The sequence below is a fragment of the Anneissia japonica genome, unplaced genomic scaffold (genome assembly GCF_011630105.1).
Source record: "Anneissia japonica isolate Jap-2015-1 unplaced genomic scaffold, ASM1163010v1 scaffold287878_len99307_cov181, whole genome shotgun sequence".
NCBI lineage: Eukaryota > Metazoa > Echinodermata > Crinoidea > Comatulida > Comatulidae > Anneissia > Anneissia japonica.
The window spans coordinates 56,918-78,630 of NW_022700624.1; the positions used below are offsets into that span (position 1 = coordinate 56,918).

The 21,713-nt window shown below is 32.8% G+C and overlaps 1 protein-coding gene and 1 non-coding gene across 5 annotated transcripts; both read left to right on the forward strand.

Annotated features, from left to right (window-relative positions):
* Positions 1-1,853: 1,853 nt before the first annotated feature.
* On the forward strand, positions 1,854-1,926 carry Trnad-auc. Its single transcript has one exon. It is a non-coding gene; the product is annotated as a tRNA-Asp (tRNA).
* A 410-nt stretch (positions 1,927-2,336) lies between these two features.
* LOC117103399 (dimethylaniline monooxygenase [N-oxide-forming] 5-like) lies at positions 2,337-18,673 on the forward strand. Of its 4 annotated transcripts, none has more exons than XM_033243939.1 (7): positions 2,337-2,549; positions 10,700-10,854; positions 13,143-13,610; positions 13,767-13,822; positions 14,117-14,513; positions 14,722-14,954; positions 16,793-18,673. In XM_033243939.1, the coding sequence occupies exons 2-7, from the start codon at positions 10,737-10,739 to the stop codon at positions 17,099-17,101; spliced, it is 1,581 nt and encodes a 526-aa protein (XP_033099830.1). In that variant the 5' UTR covers positions 2,337-2,549; positions 10,700-10,736; the 3' UTR covers positions 17,102-18,673. The 4 variants fall into 4 exon arrangements, with proteins under 4 accessions (XP_033099830.1, XP_033099833.1, XP_033099832.1 ...); XM_033243942.1 differs by lacking the exon at positions 2,337-2,549 and adding an exon at positions 9,268-10,063; XM_033243941.1 differs by lacking the exon at positions 2,337-2,549 and adding an exon at positions 10,052-10,067.
* Positions 18,674-21,713: the final 3,040 nt, after the last annotated feature.

Consider the following 21,713-nt stretch of genomic DNA (forward strand, 5'->3'; position numbering starts at 1 on the left):
GCTTAAAGTAGACCTGCTATAAGAAGTGTCTACTTTGTCATATCCATCTATAGCCAGTGATTGCTTTTTAATCTTGTTATTTCTTTTGTTATTTTGCTTGCTTTCTGAAAACACAAGCAAATTGAATATTTAATACAATTCACTTTCTCTTGTTTCACACTAAATTCATATCATCTGTTCACTTTCTGTAAATTGGTAACTATATTTTGGAGAAAAATCAGAAAATACTAATAACTCTCAATCTTCATATTATTAGGCCTATGTAAACAACACACATTGATATAAATTATATATAATTCAATAAAACAATTAATTTAAAATGGATTTACATATTTGTCATTTATTTATGTTGTATCAACTCTTATTGAACTAAAATTGGATCACTAACATAATATTCATTTAATTATTATTATTATTATTATTACTATTATTATTATTATTATTATTATTGTTATTATTGCTATTATTATTATTATTCACTCAAATTAGTTAGTGCAATATTTTTAAGATCAAAGAAGTGATATACTATGACTACGGCTTTATAAAAAAATAGCCTGAGGGCCTACTACATACTGGATGTCAATAACTTACACACCCCATCGTTTACTTTGAAATATATTTTTGTTTACACTATCTCGTCTATTATAATACTTTCTTTTTCGTGGGAGCAGTTAGCACATCTGCCCAACACGAAGGTCCCCGGTTCGAGCCCGGGCGGAATCAGTCTTTAATTATTTTAATTGGAATACAATTTTGATTGTCAATTTATATTAGAGAAATCATCTATCTTCGTTTTCATGTTCTAACGTCGGATTCCGTGGTGTCGCGTTTTTTCTCACATAACACGCAGAAAATCTCGATTCTAACGCGAAAGAAATCATACTAAATAATAATATTTCGCGTATAGAAATTATCTATCATGACTTCTATTTTAACCTCGGATTCCGATGTGTAGCGGTTATCGCATCTTCTTAAACGGATAAATAAAAAGTGTCGGTTATATTGTAAATGGAAAAAAGATGGTACCAACAGTTCTAAGATAGCATATGTTAAGTTTAGGAATAAGCTCACAATTGCCCTTCGTTATGCTAAGAAAAATTATCTGTCTCTTATACACATCTAGATGTGTATAAGAGACAGCCTTGTAATCAATACTAAATTCTGATATTAAAAGTAAATCGTCTGAAATTAAGGAGATAAACTTTAATGGTAAACTAATCCAGGATTTTAGAGAAATCAGTCACATTTTTAACAATTACTTTGCAAAATCTGGGACCGATTTAGCTGAGACGATCCCATCAACTTCTATATTGCCAGGGAAGTTCATGGGTGATCCAAATCCTAGATCGATGTTTATCTTCCCAGTCACTGAGGCAGAAGTATATAATATTATTCGTAAGCTCAAGTCAAAAAAGAGTCCTGGGTTCGATGACGTGTCAAATGATCTTCTGAAAAATATTGTTTTTGAAATCGCTACACCTTTAACTTACCTTTTCAACCTCTCTCTGTCGACGGGAACGGTACCTTCAGATATGAAAATCGCAAAGGTGATTCCAGTGTACAAAAAAGGGGACCACACTGACACATCGAATTATCGTCCAATATCTGTACTGACAGTTTTCTCTAAAATTCTCGAAAGAATAATGTATACGCGTACGCTTGAATTTTTTAACACATTTTGTATTTTCACAAACTCACAATTTGGATTTCGGAAAGAGTATTCCACCACACATGCAATTCTTGACGCTGTTGGTAACATTACTTCTGCTTTGGACAAAAATACATACATTTATAAATTATTAATGAAATTTATATATATTTCATTAATAATTTATAAATGTTAAACAAAATGTGATTCTGTAGTGTAGTGGTTAGCACATCTACCTATCACGCAGAAGGTCCCCGGTTCGAGCCCGGGCGAAATCAATCTTTCAATATTTTATCTGGAATAAAATTTTAATTAATTAAAAATATATATTAGAAATCATCTTTTTTCATTTTCATTTTCTATCGTGGGATTCCGTAGTGTTGCCGTTATCACATCGTCTGACACCTACAAGGTCCTCGTTTCGAGCACAGGCGAAATCAGTTTTTTTTTTCTGAATTATTATTTTATTTGAAATACAATTTTAATTGGTAATTTATATTTCAGAAATCACCGATAAGATTAAATAAAATTAATAAAACACAATTAACACAATATACGTCATCTGTCTTGTTGATGTTAAGAACAAGACCATTAACAGTAAGCCACTGATGTACAGCTTCAATGTATTTTTTCCATTTTCAAATTTGCATGGTGAAGGTTTCAATGGTGGGATTCAATCGTCTGCATACATGTGGTAACCCATAGAATGCTGATTTTAATATCTTGTTTTAGTGGACTGATATATACAAGGAACAGTAAAAGACCAAAAATCGATCCTTGCGGAACACCAGATTCTATGTTGATGTATGATGATAAAGTATTATTTTCACTGCCTGCTTTCTCGATGTCAAGTAAAAGTTAAACCAAGAAAGAGCAGTTCGGTGTTATGAACTGGGCAGAGGTATGTACTTTATAGAGTGACTGCTCTGGTTATTATAGTAATTAGAAAAGTTTCAGTAATGGTTTGGCCGGATGATGTCAGCTCCAGGAACATTAGAAACCCCATCTTTACGTATTTAGCCTATAGTGTCCTGTCGAACCTGTAAACATTAACTCAACCACAATGCTCTCTACTTGATAAAATTAAGTTTAAAAGATTCAAATTTAAGTTGCAAATGTACGGATGACTGAGGAATATATACTACCAATAATATGCCTATTGTTCCTCTCTGGCTTTCATCGGGCCTGCTTTTATGTGGCTCTGAGTTAGACCCAGGGCAGTGTTCTCAGAGCCAATGCCTATCCCACCGGCATTGTTGTGATGAGACTATTAGTTGAAATTAATAAGACTTTCAAAGAGTAGGTTTTCATGTCTATTTTTTTTCTCCATAATTTTCTTTAGTACGATTTGATTTTTGTTTTTCATAAGATTTATACTCTATACCTTTCAATATTCGGAAATGCCCTGTTTCACAAACAGACATAGCAATACGATTTGTTTTGAGCAACATAAACGCGACGCATATCTGTGGATAACGCGAAAACGAGTTTATTTTGTTGGCTCTCAAAATTCTCATAGTTATTCAATAAAATTATATACCTACCAAAATGTTTGTTACCTACAAGATTATTCTAATTTTTAAAACAGTAGATGTTCTGGACAATCGGCAGAGACTAAAATACACGTTTTCAACGTGAATTCCTGTTTTTTCCCGTATTTGGAGCTGATTTTTCACTTCCAAGGGCTCTAACGCCACCGAATAAATCCATCCATCCATTCATGTATTTCAGTGATGACATAAATTTGTTAAATATTTGTTGTACAAGCACAGTGACCTCGCTCATTTTTATTTTATTTTATTTTTTGTTTATATAAAATCTATTTCATTTTATACTGGACAACGTAACAGGATATGTTATCATACCCAATATTATTTAATAAACTCTCTTATGAAAACCACATAAATGGGGTAATGCCAGCTTAAATCCAAACATAAAATGTACTCATCTGTCAAATGTTGTTTAAAGTTTAGGATGTGGTTAAGACCCTTGATAAACAAGTATAATTGAAATGTTTGCTCTATGATTTTAAATGTTTGAGCTAATTAGAAATTCTTCAGTACACGTATAGCACCTAGTGAGTCGGTTTTTTCACTATTACCTAAATACTACCTTTCCTTATACATATTATTATGCATAGCATTATAGTTAACCAAACTGCGGCTTTTTAATATGTATTTTTTTTATTCTACCAGTTCCTAAGGAGTTAGCAATGCATATACAATTCGAAATTACACTTTTTATAAATATATCATCAAGACAGCAAATTACAAGTAATAGTATAACAAACTAAAGCTGCTTATTTTTATTTTACAGAATGTACTGTACTCAGTAAGTATTTTGGGTGAAAATTGAAGTTGATACATAATTGTGATAAGAAGATTCTCTATAGTAATAGTAATAATAATAATAAAAATAAAATAAAAACAATCATGAGAATAACACTAATCATATACATATTAGTAGAAATAATATTCATAATAATAATAATTATTATTATTATTATCATTATTGTTAATAAGATAATAATAACCTATAATTAAATCTAATAAGAGATTATTAGCATAATTCCATTACTCTAAAGATGATTTAATAGAAAGAGCAAATTAAGTAAAATTGTTAAGCATGTTAAGCCAAATTTGAGGATATTTCACGCCTAAAACTAGTAACTCATCTAATCCGTGATCAGTGTTATTATAAAATATTTACTTGTGCAATTGCAATTTCACTATTCCCTGCTTGTAATTATAAATCAAATTATATCCTTAGTATACTAAGAGGCTACGGGTAAAATTGTAATGATGGTCGTAGTGACCGGTCCATAAAACGCATTGAAACCCATAAAAAAATGAATAATAAATAGTTATCATGAATCGTAAAATTATATTGATAACCACAGCTGTCAAATTTTCATTTTAACAAATGTACTGACATTTATTTTGATATTTTAATCTGTGTACAGCCAGCAGAATTATTTTCTCGTTCCATCATATTTCAGGCCCATAGCCAGGTCATTTCAAAGGGGGGGGGGGTTCTCTTGGCGTGGGGTCCAGGGGACTGCCTAAGGGCCACGGTGGGGGTTATAAAAGCAGTTATGTTTTGAAAAAGATCTATGTATTAAAAAGGTGGTAATATGTGGTAATATAATAAAATTAGAAAATATTTTCTGAGAATTGGCATGTTTAAATCACACCGAAAGATATAAAAAAATACCTCATCGCATAATCAATATCAATATACTCAACACATTTATTATTATAAAACAAAAAAAAAGCTATTCTTCTTCTTCTTCCTCCTCTTCCTCTTCCTATTCTTCTTCTTCTTCTACTTCTTCTTGACTCTCATTTTGTACACTAAAAATAATAGTACTATTTTACTACATGGCTAAAAAAAAGCACAAATATTGTCATTACTACTGACAGGGCCAAAATATAGCATCATATTCAATACGTCATCTGACATCATGAGAAACTAAACTTTAATTACAATTATTTGTTATATACTAGGCCTAATTCGAAATTATTATTTTAAGACTTTAACATAATACATACTGATTAATAATAGCTGAGATTTGATGCCATTTCAGAATTATTAATCGTTTTTAGTATATCTTACCTGAATATTTATTGTCTACCAAATGAAATATGAATTATATGCATCTTTAGAAATACAATTTCTACAATATTAATCTTGTTTTTATATATATAAATGTTCGATAAATTCTATCTTTCTTTAAAAAAAAATCGAAATTCAGCGCGTCTATTTTCATTCTAATCAATGGTGTTTGTAAACGTGCACTGACGTCATCGTCGAATCCCAGGACTTTCGACGGTAAAGCTGGCCTGCCTGCCTAGGTCCCAGGCCAACCAATAATAATTAACAAAATGTATTTTTTTAAATATAGGCCTATGGCGCATCCTGTTCAACTTTTACAACAAAAGCCTAGGCCTAGTACCTGTAGTACGTCCTACTGTACTTAGGCCTAGGCCTACACTAGTTTGTTGTCGTCGGGGTATAATTCTGTCTCTAAATGAACGAGGAGCGAACCTAGCTAGTCAACATCTAGGCTAGGTTAATTGATTTTGAAATCAATAACCCACCTTAAAGGACTATCTGTCGTTTTCTTCTTTGCAACAGCGGACGAAAAAAAGTCAGTTATATTCTACAACGTTTACCACTAAAAATTAACAAATACTCGTTTTGACGCACTCTGTTCTGTAGTGTGTCTGCTGTTTTAAAAACAAACTTCCCAGCCTAATTTTGTGACTGGCTATGATGACTGAGATAGACCATGTTGATCTATTAATAATATTTTGTTTGGGATGGAAAAAGGGAGAGTCAATTTCCCCAAAATGCTCCATCAGCACATAGTTTTAGTGTGCGCTATGGCCACTATGGCTATGGAATTTACTAACCACACAATCCACTATTTGGTGGATTAAGTCGCACAACTTTAGCTTTGTTTGGTGGCACCATTTACTCTAGGTAGACGGCGACCGGTTTCGTTACCGGTTGGTACATTTCTTACAAACATTCAGCCAAAGGTCAGTGAAAGCTGAGACGGCAGCCGGGTTTTTATCGATGTTTGCCATCCTTGTGCCATCGTAAAGTCATGGTTTGCTGGAGTTGCGTTCAATTTTAAAAATCTCCGAACTTCTGAAGCTGAGATATTCTATGAATGTAGGCTTGTATCGCAGGTTACAATTTAAAAACGGGTGACCAAATAATGAATTAGGTGCTAAATTTTGATTTAATGCTGGGTAAGTTAAAAACAGACATTCCGTCCGAGTGGGACTCATTCAAAAATTCGAGGGGGTTCGCTAGAAAAAAGGGGGTTCACCCGAACCATAAACTCCCCCCACCCCCCATGGCTACAGGCTGCGCCTGTATTTGAATGTTTATAACACGCTAAAATTATAATGAATTGTTATTTTACAGTTTGCAAAATGCCTGAGATTCGATCGCTGTTACATTAAACACTAATAGAATCCGTTACAGACATCTATGACTGCAAATGAAATTTCTTCCTCACAACTAAAGAGAATATTATAGTACAAAGAGTCTGCTACGATCATTAGTGATTATTAAATTCTTAAGGTAGACACACAGTGCATGCGCGCGACGGTCGTCGGACCGACGCCCAAATCTATGAAGAATGCAACGCCACAACGCACACGCAACGGACCGTTTTTAATGACGATCCGTTCAGTCTGCCATTGACAAGTAAACGTATATCAGCTAGCAAAGTGTAGATCTGTATTGATTCCATTGATATGTGAACTGATATGATAATTTGCTTTCTGTCCACCATGCTCAGAGCAATGTCTATCTCTACAGATAGTCTTACGTCTTACGGCATAAAGCTCTTTCGCACTAAATTTTCTTTGAAAAACCCCTGGTTTATGGCTTATAATACACATGATGTGCTTATAATGATCATGATGTGATTTCATCTTGATCATATTTAGGATGTCGCATGTTTTTATCAAATAAAAGTTATAGTCTGGACAGAGCTCTATTTGACAAAACCTATTTATAGTGTGTGTGTGGAAAAAGTGGTCACTCACAAACAACTATTGTTTACTCCTATCTGATTTCTTGTGATTAGTTTTGTACTGGTCTCACCAATATAATTTCACATGTTACATTTTCACCATATATTGAGAACTAACAGGAGTATTAGGAAAGAAAGGTTCAATGTTGTTGAGAGCATTATAATCTTTCTTAATTGTGTTGGCTAATGAATTACATTGAAATGAATGAATTCCTAGCTTAAAGTTTTTAAGACAAAAGCTCTACACGTAGGACTTAAATGATGGTTTGTAAAAAGTTGATTTGATGAGTAATTTGAATAATTAAAAATCATATGCCTTATGCTATATTTACTCGTAGTAATCTAAAGGATTAAAACAGATTCACTTAATGCGAAGAAATTGTACGTTTGCGGCTGGATGATTTAATAAGTCCAAATATTGAAAGTTATTCGTGGGCTTGAGTACAACAAGGTGGAGATGATGTCATTGTTTAAGCCAACAGAGACATCCAAGAATGGTACATAATTCAATGAATTGTTGTGCCATACAGTTGACGAATGCATTGTACTGTATCAAAGACTGATACGGTAGTGGATTGTTATGACTTGTCACGTGTAGTGATTACATAAAAAAAAAAGGCAACCAGCAACAAAAACCATTCAGTATAGTAAGACATACATTATGAATTTTGATCTATATTTGACGGATTAAACACAAATACAGTAGTAAATTATTGTACGGGGTTACAGCATTGTAACGCGCAGGAATATTTATAAAATTTTCGAAAAAAAATATTAAAAGATAATGAGCATATTATGCTTTCAAAAATGATATGCTTGTTAAATTATAAAGATGTGTTGGAGTCGTCGTTTTTTTCAGTCCGACATTAAACGATTGTACTTGTACCTATTCACCTTTGTAGTACATGCACACAATACTTCCAAAGATGTTTACAGGCGCTAGGCATTTTGTCCCCCGGACGGAAGCTGAATACTGGGTATACATTGCGCATATATCACGCCTTTATCGATGCGAAGCGCAAGTCCTAAGAAAATCGTCAATATCCTAAGAAAACCACATATAAAACATTGAAATACAGTTTAAAAGACCTAACAAAGGTCCGACACAACAAACTCAATAAGCACACACTGTTAAACGAGTGATGCTTAACTGAAAATATGTTAAAAATGACCAAGTTCTGTCGAATTTTTTTACAAACTTAGTTGAACTTTTTTGTTCATTTTAATAGATAGACAGTGATGTAATTCTGAATTAATAGAGCTGTTTAACTATTTTCAAAGTTTTGGAATATTTTAAAAGTTATTTTGAAGGATACAATTGAAACATATGTATAATTTGCAAAACATGGTGGTAACCATTTCAGATAAAATAATACAAAAAACAAATATATACACTTTTCGATCAATGGCATACGTCATACGGTGCATTCACAATAAAACCACAAAAGCCACAGACGAAAAACGAGTTATAGAGAATTTTTTTGATTGTTTGTTTAATCATAGAAAAAATATTCTCGTACGGTTACATTCATATACATACATCACAGAGCGCTCAAAGAGTAGACTACAAGTGTAGCTTTCTTCTCCCTAATGGTCTTTTCATGTCCTACTGGGGCTGTATGGAACAGTACACCAGGGTAACTCCCTACTCGTCTCGAAAGATGTACAGTACTGGGTATTGTATAGTGCACATGAACCAATTGTGTACACTGGACCTACGGGTTATACAAGACTTGTTCCACATCCAGAACCATAGACGAGCGTGCCGTTCGAACCATCGCCGATATTATGGCTATAGTTTGCAGCCATAAGTGAAGCGAACAATGCATTTTGAGCATTGTGGTCTCTAAAAATCGGACCACTGGCGAATGTGTCTATTGGTCAATGTTATTATCAAAAATTATTTTGATAAATTATTCTATTAATCATGGAAAAAATATTCCCGAACGGTTGCATTCATATATACATACATCACACAGAGCGCTCAAAGCGTAGCTTTCTTCTAAGTTTCTCTTCGTGTCCATACAGAGGCTGTATGTACCAGTACACCGGGGTAACTTAATTTCTACTTGTGTCGAAAGATGTATGGGTTTTCTTATAGTGCACATGAGGCAATTGTGTACACTGGGCCTACGGGTTATACAACACTTGTTCCATCTCCAGAACCATTAGACGAGCGTGCCGTTTGAGCCAGTGCCGATATTATGGATGTAGGTTGCGGCGTCCTTGCCTGAACTGCCCGTCCAATCGACTCGCCTCAATCATCCACCTTTTAAGTAGCTCTACTTTACTTTAAATATACTGTAAGTCTAATTACAACCAATTACACTCTTGGTATAATGGATGATTATGCAGTCTACAATCTACGTTATCAACTTAAGGAATTTACACAAGGCAGATAGACTGAATATCTACTGACCTTCACAGAGCCCAGTTTAGCCCATTGATTAGAATTCTTAACTTCACCCTAACCATTAAAGTCCAAATTTTAATAGCATCGAATAGAATCAAGTTATTTTTCCTGAATTTTTACTTCGTGACTTTTATGTCCTACCACGCCCACTTACGCTTGCGCGAAGGCTATAAGAACTATTTGATATGGTGTTAATACAACAGAACTGCAGATTCTAACCAATAAAAAACAACAGAAAAATAACTGCAGCAAATAAAAAAAATCATTGTTAATTTATCGCCTTCTGTGTGAGTTTTGACCAATCATAATACAGAGAACTTGTTACAGTAATTTTCCAAATAAACTGCAGTCAATGACCGAATACTGAGTGGTACGTCACTCCATAATCACTATAACTTAAGCTGGTTCTTTACAAATCTTAATTCAAAAGACTGACATCGGTGACTGAGTAAGTACGTTGACTTTTTAAGTGATTGTCGTGGTATAGTACGATAGTTGGTGTATTTCGTGTAACGAATAGTTTGGTTAACATAGTTATACAGTACGTGTAGACAGTATCATTACCGATAGTAGATTTGTTTTAAGAACACACATATATTTATTTGGTTAAAGTAAAAAGAAAACCTGATTTAATATATTGCATAAAATGACTATCTGATTTATTTTACTATTTCTAAAATTCTAAAGCAGTATTAAAGCAATGTTTTAGGCATATACATTATTAACATAGTTTAAATGTTATTGATAAAATATGGCCAATTGTATTTAACTAATATCTTGTAGTCTACATCTTGTTCATTAAATCAAGTATATCTTATATAACTCAATATTTGTATATTTCTGATAATATCAAATTACACATTACAGTTATAAACTTTCATATATTATATGAAAGTTTATAACTGTAATTTGTAGACAGACTAAGAATAATTATTTCCTGTGTTCATATATGTATATAATAATAATTAGGCCACTTAGTTTGTAGTAAACTAAAGTTTCATTTTTAACAATAATGTAACGAATGATGGGAAATACGACTGTGGCGATAATCATTGACTGACGTTTTTCTATTAATTAATTTCAGTTACAATTTTTAGGACTGTTTAATACAGAAAAGTAGCATGGTATTTGTGAAACGTGTGGCCATCATTGGAGCTGGTGTTAGTGGACTAGTATCAGTCAAGAGTTGTCTGGAAGAGGAGTTTCAACCCATCTGCTTCGAGAAAAGTTCTCAAATAGGTACTGTAATTATTCAAATCTAACATATTATTCAACAATGTACAATGATTATATTATATTATGTTGAATGATGATGATATATCAATTATTGTAACGGAACATTGCGTTGTAGCACCGGTTCTAATCAAATCACCGCCAGCTTCCTGCTTGTGGTTTCATTAAAATAAAGTAAAAACACCACTTTTTTAAATCAAAATAATTTACAAAATTAACAAGTATTTACTATTAAAACGTTTTGTTGAAATATCCACTGAAACTGACATTTAACTTTTTTTGGAAGAATCACAATTGTAAAACCTCACTTTCAAAAATCATGTACAATTGGAGCATACTAGATGTACCTGAGAAGGACATCAATGAAGTCGAAAAAATAGTTTTTAATTTCATATCAAAAACAAAAAATAAAAAGGAGGACCATAATTGGTGAATATAATGAGGGTGGTCTAAAAATGATTGACTTCAGATCACAAGTGCTGGCTTTCAAAGTAGAATGGTATAATTGTATTCACGATAAAGAAAAGTCAAAGTGGACATTTTTACCTAAATTTTATCTTGAAAAGATAGGTCAAATACAAATTTCTTCCAATTTTTCAACAGTTCCACAAAATATTAATTTATAACCTTTTTATTTATCAGTTTTAAAAGCCATAGCATTCACATAATGCTTGTCAATTTACAAATACGACATTTGGATACTATAATGATTTTATAAACCAAATACCAGATGTAGGGAAAATGGCCCCGGTAAGAATGGCCCAGGTAAAAATGGCCCCGGTCAAAATGACCCTTAATGACAAGTTGGTAAAAATGGCCCTAATGAAAAAAAATCATTAATAGAAAAGAATTTTTTTCAAATCTTCAAATATTTAAATACTGTAAAATAGCAAGTATTGATTCAATAAATAAAAAATGGCCCCCAATTATGAAATTCAATAAAAAAATAATTTTTTAATGCTGTAAAATAATTGAATTAATAAATCAACAGAAACCATATGCATATTTGAAAACTAAAATAACTTATTTTTTAGCTAATTGATTAATTAATAGATATTTTTTGTATTGGCGGCTGTTAGGGCTAAGTATTTTATTATTATTATTATTATTATTATTATTATTATTATTATTATTATTATTATTATTATTCTCTTTTTCTTAAAAAAAATAATTTGATGTTCATATCAACCCATTTTTGCGGATTTAGCAATACCCGGATTAAATTTCTGGAAAATTGTGATTCCGTTTCCGTGAAATTGGCCACAAATAAATCATTTTAGTATTAATAAATGCATGATTTGTGTTGATTTATTGATTAAATTGTTGCTATTTTTTAACATTTAAATATAAAAAAAATAAAAAGTGTTATTCATGGCTTATGTTTTTTTTTTCTTTGAATATGTACCGTAATTCCTGCAAAAATTAAAATATAAATGGCTATTTATTTGATGTTGAATTCTTTTTAAAGACTAAATTTTTATATTTTTTGAAAAAAAAAATGCATATAATTATTTTTAAAAAATCAGTTTTAATACAGAATTTTACTATTGGGGGCCATTTTTACCTACCTGTCATTTGGGACATTTTTACCGTACACCCCAAATACTATGGGGTAACAAACTAGTATGTGCTAAAAGTAAGTCTTTATTTTAGTAACTTGGTTAGATCAGGTATTTTAAGTCAAGATACCGGCAATTTCATATCATTATCCGATTTAATATCCAAATTTCTGCTTAACGCCAAGAACTGCTTACCGAAGTGTGGGAATTTCTTTCCATAATGTTCGTCAACGACCTGTTTTCTCTTTGATTTTTATTTTATTTTTTTATTAACAATTTTATTTTGAACAGACAACATAATAGTAGCAAAGTGTATACTCTAGGTGCCAATTGTATTTATAAAGCTAATATTTTAGAATTACTACATTGACAAAAAACATCGATGTCCTAACGTTGTTAAAAAGCGAAATATGTACACAGAAATGAACTTAGCTTTTGACCTTGTACTATTGTGTCATATATATATATATATATATATATATATATATATATAGGCCTGTATATATATAAAAGGACTAATAAATTGAATACGTCTATATAACGACCAAAACCTTTGAATACACGAAAAGAGAAATTTAGTGATATATATAGTCTCATCATGGCGACTGAAATACCTATATATGACCAGAATGCCTATAAGTAAACGATAAACATAAATATCGCCCTTAACGTTGCTATGATAATGATTATAATACTGATGATTTTTATTTTAGTAATAAGAATGGTATTTTACAGGTGGCGTTTGGATTTACAGTGAAAATGGCACAAGAGGAGAGGCCAGTGCCATGTACAATGGACTTGTTACTAATTCCAGCAAGGAAATGATGTGTTTCAGTGACTTTGCCTTTCCAGCTGAACACCCGCCATATCTGTCTACTCATCACGTAATTAAATACTACCGTGACTATGCCGAACATTATGATATTATGAAATACGTAAAATTTAACACAGAAGTGGTCGATGTTAGTCCAACAGAAAATAACAAAACGACTGGCCAATGGAATGTTACAGTTCGACAAAGGAACCAAGAGCAGCTTGTTGAACAAACTGACGTATTTGATGCCGTAATGGTTTGCACGGGAAAGCACTCCAAGTGCAGAATCCCTGAATATCCAAGAATGGACAAGTTTAAAGGTCAAATCATACATAGCAACACATTCAGAAGAGGAGAAGATTTTGTTGGTCAGAATGTACTTGTAGTTGGTATGTATTATACTACCAAGACGCTTTCCTATACCAGAATAATTTATAATTAATACAAAATATTCAAAATTGTATTATAACATTACTATATTTTACGATAGTGACATTATTGTAGCCAAAAGTAGTTAATTATGAATTGTATTTTTTTTTAATTAGGTGCATCCCATTCTGCAGGGGATCTGGCTACGCAATGCAGTCAGCATACAAATTCGGTAAGAATCCTTACTATAATTTCATTATCTACAATTATATACGGTAACATATTAGTTATACTTTGTACACAAAATATTCATTCAATTCAAACAAACATAATGGTACAAACTTTGAATACGTAGGCCTATGATAGACGCTCTGTTGACATTTTACATGTAGTCTTTCTTAAAATATCCATAAATCAGTTGCATAATCACCCCATTGAAATTTATGTTAAAACTGGCGCTTAAAATATTGAATCCATTTTATTAGGCGATATGATTAAGGTAGTTATTTAGTTATTTGTCTTTTAGACATACATCAGCCTCAGAAATGGCTGCTATGTGTTGCCAAGACGAGGACCGAATGGAATACCAATTGACACCGTTGCGAACCGTCGTTTTTCATGTAAGATTCCTGGATTTATACGATCAAAAATGCTGACCAGTCTTGTTGAGTCGAGGATGGATCTAGATAATCTTAGCCTCAGATCAGACAAGAAAAATTTCTTCAGTTCAAGCATGATGGTAAATGACTTATTACCAGATCGAATTCTCAATGGGACTCTTAAAGTGAAGGCACACATTGAAAGGTTTACAAAGAATGGTGTAAAGTTTGTTGATGGAACGTATATCGAAGATATTGACACAATCGTCTTTGCAACTGGATACTACACATCCTTCCCCTTTATTAGTCGTGAAATTTTTGATGGTAATTATTACTATTTTCCCTTTTCATGTGAATTATTAAGATTAGCCCGTTTGTTGTTAAGTGTAATTATATTAATTATAATCGTATATACTTTTTGGTACTTATGAAACGAAATGTATTACCTTTACATTGTGGTAATTCTTGTAGGCGTACTATGTTTATTTTGTAATTGGCCGAATCTTTTATTTGATTATTTTTTTGTTATTAGAAACAAAAATGGAGCTTTTCAAACACATTCTATCTCCGAAGTACACAACGCTTGCCTTCATTGGAGCCGTCGGAGCCGTTGGCTCACAGGGACCAGTATACGAGCTACAAGCCCGCTGGACTGTTTCTGTATTTTCAGGCACATTGAAGCTTCCTGATGTAAATGCTCGTCAAATCCACGCAAAAAAACGTGTTGATAAAATGATAAAACTATATGGCTACCTAAAAATAAAGGTAAGATAGCGTTCAGTACAATCTATTTTTTTAATATTAAAAATATTTATAACCAGGTTTCGTTATACCTCTATTTCTATGCAATAGATTTGGTGCCAATATAGAAAGGCTAATCCCATTATCCAGGTGAATAGTTTTGTCTTGGAGAAACAAAACCTCATTGGCCAACACATGAAAATACTGTTAGTGCCTATGATACGCTATCCCTGATCAATTATGTGATTTTATCTGTTGCTAACGTACATTATCTAACGTGATAGTCTGCTTTATAACATACTCAGTTTTTTTTATTCAATGCACAAATGAAACAAAAATCATCAGCACAAAATCAATAGGCATAAATATAAAACACCTTTTACGATTGACCCTTTAAGAAAATATCCGACTTCTACATCACTGTGGCTCCATACTTGACTGTGGTATGATATGATCTACCACCTTTTATCAACATTTATATTTCTAATAAGAAAAAAGTCATTATTAGTATTACAACACGATTTTACAACATAGGTATTTAGAGACATCAACCAAATAGAAAAAAAAACATGAATACAAGCATTAGATAAGCAGAGCAAGAGTGTGGAAAGAGTTGGGATACATTGAATTTAGACAGGTACACGTGCAAAAAAAAAAATTAATAAATGCAAATCAAACCTAATCCAAATCAAATCACTGTGTATCAACAATTTGTATACGGTATGCTGGAACTTTTTTTATTTGTGCACCCATCGCATGGCATATACTCGCCTATCAATGTGACATTGGATGTATCTGAATTGTTTCTCAGTCGGCTAAGCTGGTGGTAGCCGCTGTGTGTTCGCTGAACCGTGGAGATCTCTAGGTCCCCGGTTCAATTCCCATCGCTACCTCTCCTTGTGTTTCAGCTTGAGGGCTGAAATAAAGTTACAATAGCGCACCGTCTTTCGGATGAGACGTTTAAGCCATTGGTCCCGTGTGCATTATGGCCCATGTGCACGTTAAAGAACGCAGTACACTCTTCGGAAAAGAGTAGAGGATTGTCTCCCGGTGTACTGCCCAAACACCACCAGAAGGACCCTACTGCAAATAAGTCTTCTTCTAGACTTTCGTGGGCTATCCTTGGTGTTTACACCGAATAAATCCAATCCAATCCAATCTCTGCGAACTGAACTTATACTACTGTGTTGAATGTCACTAATATGGCATATAATAAGTCTTCATTACTCAATCTACGGGGTGGTAAATTATTACAGGTAATCCTTAAATTATAACATACTTATCAATATTTAATCTTTAAATAATGTTTAACATTAATAAAAAAAAACCTGATTAATTGAAAAATGAAACGCCGCAGAAAGGGTGTATATAATTGGTTATAATGATTATATATAGCATTTATTTTATTCCATTTTTTTTAATAGTTAAGGCCAATACCAAAAAAATTGATAGGAAGAAATATGATACACTTTTTACGGTTGTCACCAAGAAAATATTTGACTACAAAGTTATTTACGTTTTTAAGTAAAATAGTCAGTATTACAATACGATTGTACAACAAATCAACTCAACTCGGATTTTAATACTAGTTTCTTCAGCTATCAAAAAAAAAAAAAAAAGAGAAAGTAACTGGCTCGCCAGGGCCGTATCCAGGATTATTAATGGTTGAAGCGGGGGGTCTTTGGGTGTGGAAAGGTAGACCAACTGGGGTTAGGGGACCGATTCGGTTGGATCACAGCTTCGATTGTTTATTCTGTGGCTTCCTTAATGTACATATACAGGCCTAACGATAAATTCATGGTTAAAATGTAATTAATTAAGATTTTTTGCAATGTTTACAAAAAAACATTTTTCTTTCTTAGTTTGCTCCAGTACCCTACCAAGAGGAACTAGCCAATGATATTGGCGTGAAACCGACTCTTGATATGTTTCTAACTGACCCGAAGCTTGCTGTTAAAGTATTTTTCGGACCAGCTTACCCGCCATCGTACAGACTTAAGGGACCTCATACTTGGGCAGGTGCAAGAGATGCTATCATGAAAGGTTGGGAGAACACCACCAGCCCGACAAGAACAAGACAAATTACTAATCAACATGATGTAACAGCTCATCTTATATTTATTGCAATGTTTCTGTTCTCTCTTATATTAGCTATATTTTTCCGAAATTAATTTGCACAGGGTATTTTAATTAGACCAAACTGATTTAAATAGTATGTAGCACGTAATAAATATGTTAATCGTGTTGTTGTACCGTTTTGTATATAGTATCCTAACTAAATCGAACAATTATTATTTTTTTCTCTTTTGTGGGATCGTCCCACTTTTATTTCATCATAATGTCTTAAACTACGTAGATATATTATACATAACATATAGTCTACATTTTAACAGTTATTATATATATTAAGTAAATAATAGTATGAAATATATATCTGTTATGTAATTACTTAGTACACGTCTCTTTACTGTTCTTCATAATAGGTGTTCAGACATCGACTATTGTACTCTTTATTTATTTTATTTTTTTATCATTTTCTTTTATTGTGTCTTCCGTAGAAGTCAACCATCACATATTTTTACATGGACCATTTATTTTTTGCTTTTTCCTTATTAATTAAAAATTCACATGTAATTAGTCTGTTTAGTTCAGATAAAAACATCACTCAAGGACATTTTGTCCTCAAACATAATCTATTCATTATTTTAACTTTATAAATACAAACGTCAAAAATTGAAATCATTTCGTTCAATCTTTCGCTATAGCTTCCAATAACGATTTTGTTCCATTGTACTTTATCATATATTTTTAAACATGATCGCATTTTATTGAGCGCTAAATGCTTATCTAAATTTATGTTGGTCATACCTAATGTATACTTTACTGGGTACATATAAAAACATGGAATGCACTTCCATTTACCGGGATCTGGACTTAAAAGTCGTTTGACCCAACTTAACTTGAGTGAGTCTAGCATATAATTAATGTCTATCATTTTTAGACCTCCTTTGTTTAGCTCTTGAATGATCGTGTTTCTTTTTATTTTTTATATTTTTTCCATTCCACAAGAATTTATATATAATTTTGTTTACCTTGGGAATAATTAATTCTGGCATTTTTATCATGTTTGCATTATACACAAGTTTAGCAAGAGCAAGTATTTTGATTACTGTAATCCTTCCGAAGAAGGATAGCTCTCTTTTTTTCCCATAGTTTTAAAAGTTGTTCTAAATTTAACATCTTATCATCCCAGTTTTTTGTGTTACATATTTTCTTGTCATAACCGATGAAAATTCCTAGAAACTTTACTGGTTCCTAAATAAAAGTAATCCCACATGTATCATTGGAATTTTTTTTATTACAACCAATCCACATACCTTTGGTTTTGGTTTTATTAAGTTTTAGACCTGAAACACTACAAAATTATTCGATTTCTTTAAAGAAATTGCTTATGCTTATTTTATCTATTGCAAATAACACAGTATCATCAGCTAATTGAGCTATGTTTACATTCTCTGTTTTATGAAATGATGGTAGATCAATACCTTGATACAATGCGCTGTTTTGTATATTAATTGCCATTAATTCTATTAAAACAAATAGCAAGGCTGAAAGGTGGCATCCTTGACGGATCCCACATTTCATACAAAAACTCTCGGATATCCATCCGTTGTTAATGGATGGATTCTAGTTCAAAACGTAAATCAAAAACCAGCCTGGTTTAAAATGCATTTTACATCAACACTAGAAATTGACTTTTGCTGCGTATGGCACTAGACTTGCGAAATGTAAATCAAAACTAATCAGCCAAGCATGACGTGGGCCTGTTCCATTAATGATGGGGGAATCATTTTCGCTGCAGTCCAATGCCGTGAACAACGCTTCTTATTGCGTCTGTTAATTTTTATTGGTAGGGTACCGCGATCACGAGCCATATGTTAGGCATTATAGGCCAGGCTTATGTGGGTTGGGATTTGCAACAATGTCTTGGACTAGGCCTCTATACTATAGTAGGAGGCCTGGTCCTAGTCTAGGCCTATAATATAGTAAAATTCTGTATAAGTAGTCATATGATTACAGGTTTACATTGTACCAAGACCGATGTTAAAGATCGCATTTATTTTTCATTGAAAATAAAAAGAAAACTTTAAATAATTTAACTTAAAGATTTTAAAATATTCCAAACCTGTACGCTTAAAAAAAATAATAAAATAAAATAATTTAAAAAAATAAATAAAGTTAACATAAAACACAAACAACACGATAGATTATAAAGTTTGAGAGAATAATTGGTATACTGTACTGTATTTCTGAAGTGCCATTCGTTTTGGGGTTGCTACAATCAGGAGTTACAATCGATCCAACAAAAGGAAAAGCACTATCTATTTCCTTACATTCCAAAAAGGAGGATTTTGGATGCTATTTAAAATTTGCTGGGTTGAAAAATTATCTGTGTGATCAATCAGCAAAAATCCATCAGCATTATTTATGAAAAGGAGTGCGCTAAGTTAGTAGTTGCACCAAACTCAGTAATTTTGGCCAATTCTCGATTTTCTCAATTTAAAAATTGTTTTGGTGCTTCTTCAATCAAGATGTACCTTCTACTTTTGACTTGGATTTTGATCTATAATGCTGTCTTAGGCCATGTTTTTGGATCTGATTTTCCTAGGCTACAACAAGCTAGCATTATCCAGTACTCACCTGGAATGCTTTTACGCATTCGATCGCATGCTAAGCACCTGGACATCGCTCGTGAAGTGAAAACAATGCTATGAGCTGAAAATACATCGACGAACACGACGTGGACGTCGTGCGGGAAAGGGTGTTCGTAAAGGGCAAGGAAAAAGACAAGTTGATGGGCCTAGGGCTAAGCATGGTCTTAATGCAAGTATTGGTTTAAAGTGTTTTTTGTTTAATGCACATTCTGTATGTAATAAAACAACATTCTTACAAGAAACCATTCTTGAAAATAACTCTGATCTATGTGTTTTGACTGAAACATGGTTAAATCCAGGAGACACAGGCCCGTAGCCAGGTCATTTCAAGGGGGGGGGGGGTTCTCTGGGCGTGGGGTCCAGAGGCCTGCCTAATGGCCCCGGCGGGGTCGGGGGCAAAGCCCCCGAAGCCAGAGCAGTTTTTGTGTTTAATGGGTCAATATAATGTTATAAAAGCAGTTATGTTTTGAAAAAGATCTATGTAATAAAAAGGTGGTAATATAATAAAATTAGAAAATATTTCGTGAGTGGATTTCCCGTACGATTAAAAATCGTAACTGTACTGCATCGTGAGTGGATTTCCCGTACGACTAAACATCGTAACGGTACTTGGTTTGGTCTACCGGATTTCGTGCTTCGAACAGGTAATTCCATTCATAGAAGAAGCCTTTTCATGGAGAAAGTGTACCTTTTTAGCAAAGGTTTGTCTAGGTCGAAACTAACTCCGGCTATATAAAAATTGATTAGAATATTGAAAATGTTATTCGTGTTAATAAATAGATAAAGAATACTAGGCCTAATATGTCCATTTATATTGATCTAATCTACGTGTATTTACTTTCATAGTTTATATTTAAATATTTAAAACAATTGTTGATAAATTTATTTAAAATACTATATGAAATAATTTAATCATTAAAATTTATGATAATAATTGATATTTAAATAAAGCAAAAGATTTGAAACATGTTAAATACAGACACAAAGTATACATAAACCTATTTCTAGATTACAGAAAATATGTAAATCTGTATTAAAATGATATAAATTTATATAATAGAAATATTATGCGTAAATATGTATTTAGTATAACAAATTAAATTTAAACGAGAATATGGAAGAAGCAGAGGAAGAAAGAAGAATAGGAAAACATTGAAAATGAACAATAATAATCTTTTTTTTCATTATTGCATCACGTTTTTGTGAAAATAACCCATCTGTCGTTTTCTTCTTTGCCACAGTGGACGAAAAAAGTCAGTTATTCTACGACTTTTCGTAATTCTTTAAAATTAACACTCGTTTTGACGCACTCCGTTCTGTTGTGTGTGTGTCTGCTGTTGAAAACAACCTTCCTAATTTTGTGACTGGCTATGTTGACTGAGATGGACCATATGTTGACTTATTAATAATATTTTGTTTGGGATGGAAAAAGGGGTCAATTTCCCAAAAATGCTCCATCAGCAAATAGGTTAGTGTGCGCTGTGGACAGTATGGCTATGGAATTTACTAACCACACAGTCCAGAATCAGGTGATTAAGTCGCAAAACTTTAGCTGCATTTGGTGGATTAAGTCGCAAAACTTTAGCTTCGTTTAGTGGCACCATTTACTCTAGGTAGACGGCGACCGGTTTCGTTACCTGTTGGTACCGTACATTTCTTACAAACATTCAGGCAAAGGCCAGTCAAAGTTGAGACGACCGAAGCCGGATTTTTATCGATGTTTGCCCATCCTTATATATGAGCCATCGTAAATTCATGGTTTGCCGGAGTTGCGTTCAATTTAAATCTCTGAACTTCTGAAACCGAGATACGAATGAAGGCTTGCATCGCAGTCTAGAATTTAAAAACGGGTGACCAAATAATGAATTAGGTGCTAAATGTTGATTTAATGCTGGGTAAGTTAAAAACAGACATTCCGTCCGAGTGGGATTCATTCAAAAATTTGAGGGGGTTCGCTAGAAAACAGGGGGGTTCGCCCGAACCATAAAAACTGAACCATAAAAACTGTTACTGTTTATTAACTTACATAAGTAAATTATGTAGTTGAAATTGCATATAATCCCATTTA

Excerpts from the sequence above, each read along its gene's own strand:
- LOC117103399 (XM_033243939.1), top strand. The coding sequence starts at position 10,737 with ATGGTATTTGTGAAACGTGTGGCCATCATTGGAGCTGGTGTTAGTGGA. Across the intron at positions 10,855-13,142 it reads CGAGAAAAGTTCTCAAATAG|GTGGCGTTTGGATTTACAGT; the intron begins GTACTGTAATTA and ends GGTATTTTACAG. Across the intron at positions 13,611-13,766 it reads TCAGAATGTACTTGTAGTTG|GTGCATCCCATTCTGCAGGG; the intron begins GTATGTATTATA and ends TTTTTTAATTAG.